This window comes from Thermobia domestica, chromosome 15 (assembly GCF_964235325.1).
Source record: "Thermobia domestica chromosome 15, izTheDome1.hap1.1, whole genome shotgun sequence".
NCBI lineage: Eukaryota > Metazoa > Arthropoda > Insecta > Zygentoma > Lepismatidae > Thermobia > Thermobia domestica.
This window is the reverse complement of record NC_137468.1, coordinates 43,831,925-43,841,851: the sequence shown is the minus strand read 5'-3', so window position 1 is coordinate 43,841,851 and position 9,927 is coordinate 43,831,925. Positions and strand designations below refer to the sequence as shown.

The 9,927-nt window shown below is 40.4% G+C and overlaps 1 protein-coding gene across 1 annotated transcript; it reads right to left on the bottom strand.

Moving 5' to 3' along the window:
- Window positions 1–1,691: 1,691 nt before the first annotated feature.
- On the bottom strand, window positions 1,692–2,444 carry LOC145671474 (uncharacterized). The gene has a single exon (XM_081740668.1). It carries the CDS (start codon window positions 2,442–2,444, stop codon window positions 1,692–1,694), a length of 753 nt encoding a protein of 250 aa, XP_081596794.1.
- Between the last annotated feature and the right edge of the window lie 7,483 nt (window positions 2,445–9,927).

Here is a 9,927-nt window from a genome sequence, read left to right as displayed (position 1 = left end):
ATGTCCTGAGTATTAATTGTAGCGAATTTGTACTCAAATGCTCTAGAAAGACATCTGGAGTGTCAATAGAGCATAACAGATGAAGCAGGGTGATTCACATGTATGGAAACACTTAACGAAAAATGCCCAGAAATGCACTCATACTCAGTAAACGTGAGTTCAAAGCGTCGGAAATGTAAGGATTAGCGTCATGAACATGAAAGCCATTGCCAATTCACCAATAATATTCCTTCAAACCGATGCAATATGATGTGCACGGTTGTTGATATCAACATGTTGCTAATGGACAAATGTCAACATGTCGCACTATTGCTGGGACACTGTCCCACGTGCGAAAACTAGGAAAATAACGTTGTACATTCTGCTATTACATCTGGTGCACCTTTTGGTAGAACGTAACTAGAACACGATTGTATCAATGTCCCTCTTTCTTTGGGACATTGTCCCACGGTCGACACATAAAAAGAAATCTCTTATTGCATGGTTCAAATTCCGATAGAGCGTGAAAATAACAAACTTGTATCATGTCCCAGGTCTTCTGAGACATATGACGTACTCAAAATATAGGAAAATACCTCCAGAAATTCGTATCTTACACGCAGTGCACATGCCAAAACAAAGACGAAAATGAACCTATTTGGTACATTTAACACTACAGCTGGAGCAACATACATATGGAAAATAAAACGACATGAGAAATAGCAAGAAACATCTTAAAGCTCTGATTGTTTACAACTGTGCAGTAGGAGCAACAAAATGAAACACACAAGTATGTCGGGAGGCTGTACAAGAGGGCTTCCCAAACAAAGTGGGTACTCCTCGAAGAAATAAATACAGAGAAAGTGAGGCTCCTTCGAACCTCAGGGCTAGAGCGCTCGCTTTTGCTCGCGTGGTCGCAGTTTCCAATCCTACTGTGAGCCCAAGGCCTCAGATTCAAGACCCGAGTAGTTATTTTCCTATTTTTCGCACGTGGGACGATGTCCCAGCAGTAGTGCGACATGTTGACATTTGTTCATCAGCTACATGTTGATATCAACACACACATCGGCCACATTTCAATATCGATCATGCGATCCCACTAGTGACATTAATTTAGTTTACCCAGTTTCTTTGTGAGTACAATTGCACAATTTGAACTTGGCCTCAGCTGTTGCATCCTTATTGGTATGTAACAGCTATGAGAGTTCCTGTTCTCTTCGTGAGTCGCGGCACTGGAGAGATATGAAAAGGGCTAGTTTGGAATGGCTGAACAGTCGTTTGTTCTTCTTGTGATGTAGAACAGGAACTTGGAGTTTGATTTGTCCCAAACGTTTCTGGAGCAGAGGTTGTACATTGATGACTGGTGTGAGAAGGTGATGAAGTCGAGGGTTGCATAAATGGCGAGGTATGGCGATCATTGTGATGACAGTCCTGTGTAGTGAAACTGCTCCCACCGTATTCTGCTTCTCTTTCACCCGGCAAGTCGTAATAGGAAGGCTTGTCCTTACTTTGAGCGTTTTCTAAGAAGTCTGCATCAGTGAAGGTATCCTTATTCATTGGGTATATCCCCGTCACTCGAAACCCATTGATGGCTCATTCAGCCGTCTGACATTTGATGTAGGCTTTTCCAAGCAGCTCCATCACATCATATGCATTAACAGGTCTGTTGCTGTGTTTTAACCACTGTCTGATTTCTTCGTTGTAATACACTTTCAATGGACCCATAAAGTCCTATCTAGGGGTTGTATCTTGTGTGTAGAATGGGGTGGAAGGGAAACAATTGTGATGTGATGTTCCCTAGCCAAGTCAATGATATCAATATTGTGGGTGTGGCTATAGTGACCGTCCAAAATCAGAACTACGGGATTCTCTTTCGTAGGTTTCACTGTATCGATGAAATGTTGGAACCATTTCGTGAATAGATCGGTTTGTATCCATCCTGATGGATGTACTGTCACAATTGTTCCTGGCGGAGCACCTCTCTCAAGCTGACTGTTCATATTTTTGCGAGGGAAGATAACCATTGGTGGAACATATGACCCTGCTCCATTCATTGCGATAACAATCGTAATAAGAAGCCCACGCTCTGCGGAGGTAAGAGATGCCACCTGTCTTTTACCGCGTAAGCCAATAACTTTCGGTATCTTAGATTGGACAATTGCTATTCCACTTTCATCGACGTTGTATATTCTGTCCGGCGTATAATGTGCTTTTGCATACGCATCTTCGATAAGTTCATAAAAAAAAATTGTGTTGTTTTTGCTGAAACCCAGTGCCCTAGCATAAGACGTCCCTGTAGGTTTCCTTTCCGAAAGTGTCTTCTTGTGTCGTTTCAGGAAGAGCTTTACCCATTTTCTTCCAGCCATTTCTTTCCCAAAAGGATGTCTCAGGTTATTTCGTTCCGCTAATTGTAGAGCCATACGCGCAAGATCTTCACGGGTAAGCCCAACGTATGCAGCTTCCATGGCTAAACACTATTTTACAAGCTCTTTTTCTATTTCAGGACCAAGAATTGTTGGTCGACCTAGTTTTGTCGCAGCCGCCATCAGTGGATTTCCATATTTTTCTTTGGATAACCTTTGAAGAGTTGCTCTGGGAACTTGAAATGTTTTGCTAGCTTTCTTCCAACCCATAGTTTTCTTTCGTATGGCATCTATGGCCTTAGCCATGTCATTTTGATTCCACATTCTTAGTTTCGTACTTCTTTTGGACATTTTGGTCCCCTTGAAAGCTGCAAATAAATTGCATGAGTCATGAGAATTTGGTACGAAACATATTTTTTACTTGTTGCACAACATAATAGGGGGCTCGCTTTAGGACTGACAAGGGGGCCCACTTTACGACCATACGTGTTTTTACTTTTGCTCCAAATTATTTGTCACCCCTACGTCCAAATTACTAGTTAATTACATAAAAACATACCTCTTACCATTAAGATTAAATAAATAAATAGTTGATTCACTTACCTCTTTACTAGCTTTGGAAAACAACACTTGCTCGCCGGAGCTCCAAAACTTTTAACTACGTGAAAACTAGTCACGTGCTGAATACAGAACAAAGGATTAACTGATCAACACAGGAACCAGCGCTGCATGTGGCAGTAACGATAAACTATATCTCAGCGTATTTCTAACATTCTACGCTAATATCCGGAGCAGTAATCGAGGGAGCCCACTTTATGGACCCGGGCCCGGATTTGGTACAGTTCCTCTATTATTATTATTATTATTATTATTATTATTATTATTATTATTATTATTATTATTATTATTATTATTATTATTATTATTATTATTATTAGTTTAACCCAACGAAGTGGGTAATTGATGCTAGTAATCCATATTAACAAGTGAGACTTCAAATAACTTGGAGTTTGATGCCGTTATTTTGTATTTCTAATACAGGCCGAAAGTATTCATATAAATTGAGTTTATACAAAACATAGACATTTGAGTCATTTTCAGTTTTCACTCAAATTATTCTAAAATATTAAGAGGTTTGATTATAATAATTATTATTTTAATTTTCTCTCTCTTTTTTGGTGAATGTTGCTAAATATGTCATCATCATCATCATCATAAGCTATTCTGCCATTATTGACAGATTACTTACTGCAACTGAGAAGGTTTGACGTTCGGTGCTCCTCAGCTATTCCCTTCGTCTTGACGTATCAATTTTCTGTTTTAATACCTTCCTTCAACTAGTCTCCTTCGCTCCCTTCCTCCCTTTCCTTCCACAATACCTTCTAGCACGTCCCTCATAATACAGTTCCTCCTCAGCCAATATCGTAACCAGTTCCTCTTCCTCCTTTTTAATAGTATCTAAAATTCTTCTTTTTCTCCCCTACTACTAATATTTCTAACACCTTCTCGTTCGTTTTACGTTCTACTCTCCTTTTTTTCTCCATACCCACATTTCGAAAGCCTGCAATTTTTTAAATCGCTTTTGCGTAATGTGAATGTTTCTGTCCCATAGAGTACATATTGGAATCAGTGAAACAAAATCTTAATATTTAATTGTAAGTTTGTTTAATACAAGGATTATCTAATCGTGGTTGAAAAGAAAAATCTGACGCCTTTAGAGTGTAAAAATAATTTTGAAATTCATGGTATTTCAATAATCTGTGCTGTCTTGATTTTCTTTCATGCGTCTCAAGGGTAGCCTCCCCAGTTTGGGAACCAGTGGAGTGTTGGATCTGTTAAAAAATATAAACAGATTACGAAACGTTGTGATTTAGCCATATCTTATAAGTAGTGAAGCGTGGGTACCCAATAAAAGTATAATGGTCATCACCTATGTTGTACACTATCGTCATACTTACACCAAGTTAACCTATATTACATTTAGAAACATACATTGTATTTCCGTTATTATTGGCGCATTATTGAGTTTATTATCCCTTATATCCAGAGTAAAATTTACATATGAAAAGCTTGAGATTTTTTAAATGCAAGACTTGCAAGACTCTTGCATGCAAGACCAAGACCAAGACTGGGTGTGCAAAACCAAGCCCAAGACCAAGACCAAGGATTCCAGTGCAAGAGCAAGACCAAGACCAAGACCACCCCGGTCTTGGTCTTGGTCTTGCATTTGCTCATCACTAATAGCGATTTTTGAGACATCCTTCCTGTTCCTGATCCGTGGCTTTTTTTCTGTGTCATTCCTTTGAACACTATTCTCCAAACTAATCAAGCTAAGGGGGTGTAGTGTCACGGGTTTGTCCAGAGAACTGTTCCAACCTTGGTGGCTATCCAAACGGGTCACCTTACCTACATCTTCTTTCATAATCATCACACACTGCATCTCGTTCGTTCTTCAATCTAGGGGCTTCGGCTCGCTTCCTGCTCTCCATGGGGATCCACATCCATGGGGCTTCGATGGATGGTCGGCATGGCGGACTACCTGCAGTCTTCCTCGCCCCACCGGCTCATGCCACGAAGGTGGAGAAGCGAAAGGATAGCACACGACATCGCAGAGCTTCTGAACGCTCCACTGCCTCCACCGTCTCGAAAGCCTCCAGTCGGTCGCTATCACCAATTCATTCCGAGAACTATGCTGAACGTTTAGTGAACTCACCGCCAGCAAAGAAACATTTAAGTCGAACATCAACTTCAGTTGACATGAGCGCCGAAATCGCTCACTCTTCATCCTCATATCAACGTCAAAACCAAGTCATTCCATCAGTATCAAAACCACAGCTTCATTGCTTTCTCCTTCAAAAGTTTGATCCAAAATTCGACAATGTCAAATACGTAGTTCTTCAAGTTCGTAAATATCTACCAAGTATTAATCTTACTAAAGTTGTCAAATCCCGCAATGGGAAATCTTGAAATATACAGACCCACATTTCGCTACTACTGTACGAAAAAAGGCATCTTTCGAAATCTTTGGGAAAACAGCCAAAATTGACACCCTCAGTTCCTCTCGCCGAAAACAACCACCACCTCCGAAAAAGCCTCCTCTTCTCTCCGTTGTTATCAGGAATCCCACATACACGGATGAGGAAGTTTCTGAAGAGCTGAAACTAGAAGGCTTCACCATCACCAAAGTACTCCGCATCCGGAACGATCAGGGACCCACTTACATGATGCGAGTCTTAACAACATCGCAAGAAACAATTGACATCATGCTCGCACATAGCGCTACGATATATAAAAACGTCATCGTGTAGAACCCTCCCGATTATCACCGCCACTTCCAATTCGTTGCGAAAGGTGCCAAGCATACAATCAGCACACCACTGTCAATTGTCGCAACACTGCCATATGTGGCTACTGAACAGACACCCACCCTACCCGTACTTGTCCGAATTTAGAACTTCCACCCCGTTGTGCTACCTGTAACGAACAACACCCCACTTACATTTACAAGTGCAAAGGAAAACCTTAACCTGAAAGTACTCGATCTGAATTAGTTGCCCCATTTCGCACTCATGATTCTTCTACCAACACGGATTTCCCCATTGATTCCACTCTGTTACTATAAATAAACTTCTCGCTTTTACTACACTTGCCTTGAAAAACATCCACCCTTTTATCCGTCCATACATCCTGCAACAAATCATTCATGCACCCCGTATCATTTTTCACGTCTCTTTGAACGCAACATACTCTAATACCGATGCTCATTTTCATACGTCACATCTTCCGTCTTATTCTTAACAGCCAACTCTTACAGCATATCATCATGGCTTTAGTGTCTCTATTAATATCCGTTCCTTTTTGAAAAACAAACTTCTTTTCGAAACGCTTGTAATCGAGGAAAAAGTAAATGCATTTCTACTCAATGAAATTTTTTTCAAACGATCGGATACTAGCCATATATCATGCTATAACATCCTCCGTTGTGACAACACTCTTCCCGCTCAGCGAGCAAACGGTGGGGCAGCAATTGGCTTTTACCACAACCTTCCATATAGACGTCATTCTAAACCAATCCTCAATCTCCCTGAGTATGTAATAACTACATTATATTTCCCGAATATAGCCATCACACTCATTACCATTTACGTCAGGCCAGGTCATCCGATTCCACTTCATTTTCTACAAGATATATCCAATACATACAAGCATTACATCATCATGGCAGATATCAATCTTCATAGTCGTACAGACAACGAACGTATCATGTTCACGCAATCTGTTGCTTCAAATACAACAGGCATCATTCACGCTTTACCATCCCCATCTCGCCTTATTTCCCAGACAACTCCCGATATAGTCATCACAATACTCTTGTTTCCCGTTGCACCGCTGACGTTCTAGCACTACTTGGCAGCGATCACGCACCTATTAAGCTGACGTATCGTCATACCCAGGCCCCTAAATTTGCTAATCTGCCACCTCCACGGCCAACACTTCGATACGATTAACTGATTAGCAAAAATACCGTGACTACATTTCTCAGTCTTTACAACATCACACACCACCTGCTACAAAAGAGCAATTGTACGACAGCATCACTACCATAAACTCGACTCTCAGACGTGCCTCCGAACTGTATGTTCCAATTACTAACTCTACTCCCTATAAACCACATCTTCCACCTCAATACTTATCCATGATTCGCCGCTCCCGTCAGTTATACCTTGATTACCTCCGTACTAGGAACCCTGAAATCCTCCATCATCACACTCAACTACAGCGCACTGTTCGCAATTACATCAAAGCGTACAAACTATGCAATTGGGTTAAGACCTGCAATGATCTCAACGAAATCAGCCACCCAACCAAATTGTGGAAACGATTCCATGCTCTCTGTGGCAAATACACTAAGCCTTCTTACCCTCTTCTTCATAATAATGTACAACTCCAAACTGACCTGGAGAAAGCTAACGCCTTTGCTGATTACTTGCAAGATATCTTTACACCTGCAGCACCCTCCACTCTCATCACTCTACATCCAACAGATCGCCTGAATCTCGCATCTCCTCACTTACAGCCCGACGTCACTCATTCACTTCCACATCATCCTCTTACCATATCTGTTACTGCCGATGAAATCATGACTGTTGTAAATCGCAAAAGAAATTCCGTCCCAGACTTTGATAATATTACATATCGCCACATTAAAGAAGGTCCATTATTGTTTCTCAATCTGCTTACACTCATCTACACATTCATCCTTCGAACCTGCTTTTTATTCGACAGACTGGAAAACTTCCAAAACACTCATGTTTCTGAAACCTAACAAGCCCCCTACTGCTACATCATCTTACCGCCCTATTCAGTTGACATCCACTTTTACTGAAGTCCTGGAGCACATCATCGTTAAAAGATTACATCCATATCTCGAAACTATACATCTTCTTCCTATTCACCAAGCAGGATTCCGTCCTTCGTATTCAATTAATGATCAGCTTCTTCGCCTCACCAGTCTCATCACGTCACATTATAATTCCATCAAACCTTCCTGCCTTCTGTTGTTTGTTCTGCAAAAACCCTTGGACAAAGTTTGGCACCTCGCACTTCTCTAAGCTCATACATTTCAAACTTCCTGTTGTTTATATTCGTTTCATCTATCACTTTCTGGTGGGTCTCATTTCCTACGTCTCCATTAATGGTCAGTTATCTCATCCTATTTTTCTTTTGTCGGGTGTACTTCAAGGTTTAGCTCTCTCACCTCTTTTGTACATCCTTTTTGTAGCTGATTTTCCTCCGCTTCTTCCTGATATATATCTTTTTCAATATGCCAATGACACTGGATTGCTCGCCTTAGGAAACACTATTCGCCAGATTAATCAGGACCTGCAGGAAGCTATTAATCGTTTCACTCGCTGGTGTACTACGTGGAGTCTCTCTATTAACGCGACCAAAACACAAGCTATCACTTTCATTCCACCACGTAAACGCTCCAAAGTCCACAGAAACCCATCATTGCTTTCTCTTCACGTTCATGATACTCCCGTAGTTCCTATTCGCACAGTTACCTATCTTGGCATAATCTATGACACACATCTTACATGGAAACCATATCTTCAGAAAGTCGCGACCAAAGCCTACCAACGTTTGAACCTTCTCAAGCGCTTCACCGGCACTACTTGGGGCCTCCAACCACATACAGTTCTCAATACGTACAAAGCTTTCTTGCGCACAGTCCCTACGCACGGTTTTCCTGCATGGATTGCCGAACCACCCAACTTCTATGAAAACTACGCATGCTAGAACGTCATGCATTCCGAACAGTATTACATCCCCCCTCCCTCCCAGAAATTCGTCTTGGATTCGCCACTGCTTCAAGCAACGCTGTGAAATTTACAGTAATCGGAAACATGAAACGGATTCTGAATTTCAATGTTTCTTTCAATCGAGATTGTATGAGACACTGATTTAAAAATCTAACATGGATTTCAGATCGCATTTGTCCTCTCCAGGGGCAGCTCTATAGCGTAGTCATAACACCCCATGCCTTCCTCATTAATAAGAACAAGCTCTATACTAAGAACCTCTAAGTTTTGTGATGATTACTTTCTGTCAGAGTAACTAGAGATTTTGCGGCCCGGGGCGAAGTAGAATCCGGCGCAGCCCTATATTCACATTACTATTTTTTTCTATTTCTTTCTTTCTTTTTTCTTTTCTTTTCTTTTTTTTTACATATGGAAGTTAACAACTATTTACGTTTCATATATCGGGAAGAAATGAAATTTGAATATATTGCTTTAAAAATGTTCGAAATGGATGTTATCATTAATTTCCGTGAATAATTGTAAACTTTTAAAATTTTATTCTGTATAGGACCACACAAATGACATTTTAATTTCTATTCCTTTACGGTAAAAAAAAATATATTTTGGAAAATCTAACGGAAATTCAGAGGGAGCATTCTTTGCAAGTTTCTCAATATTGATGGATGAAGCTGAAGAATATGTTTAATGTCTGTACACCCAGCCACAAAAGTAATTCCCCCCTTAAGCGCTCTAATTCTATTACTTGGTTTCCACGTCATTTGCAGTTGTGAGAACGCCTAGACAAATGCAACCCAACTTACACGTACCTTTTCTCGGCACTGACACCAGTTGGTAGGCCTGATCCAGGTGTTTATGCGGGTAAAATAGTAAAGTAGGTGACTAACGAAACAGTTCCCCATTCTAAAAGATCAATCTCTCTGGTTCAGAGCGTGTTGTCCAATGAACATCGTGTGTTAATCTCAATATAGCTGTATTTAATGTATGTAATGTATTTATTTTTGTATGTAATATATTTTTTCATTATATACTGTATAAACAAAGAAATAAAAACACTGATCGCATATGAATCAGAAAATGCTTGTAAGTAGCTGAAAATATCAAATCTAGAACAACTACTGGAAATAACTTTGTAAATGATTGCCTCCATTGACATACCTTCTCCAATTCTATTCATTCGAACATGATTTTCTCTCTGGAGGAGAGAAGATCTTCCTTATCACACTGAGTATGCATTGACATTGAAATTGAAACAAGAAAACTTG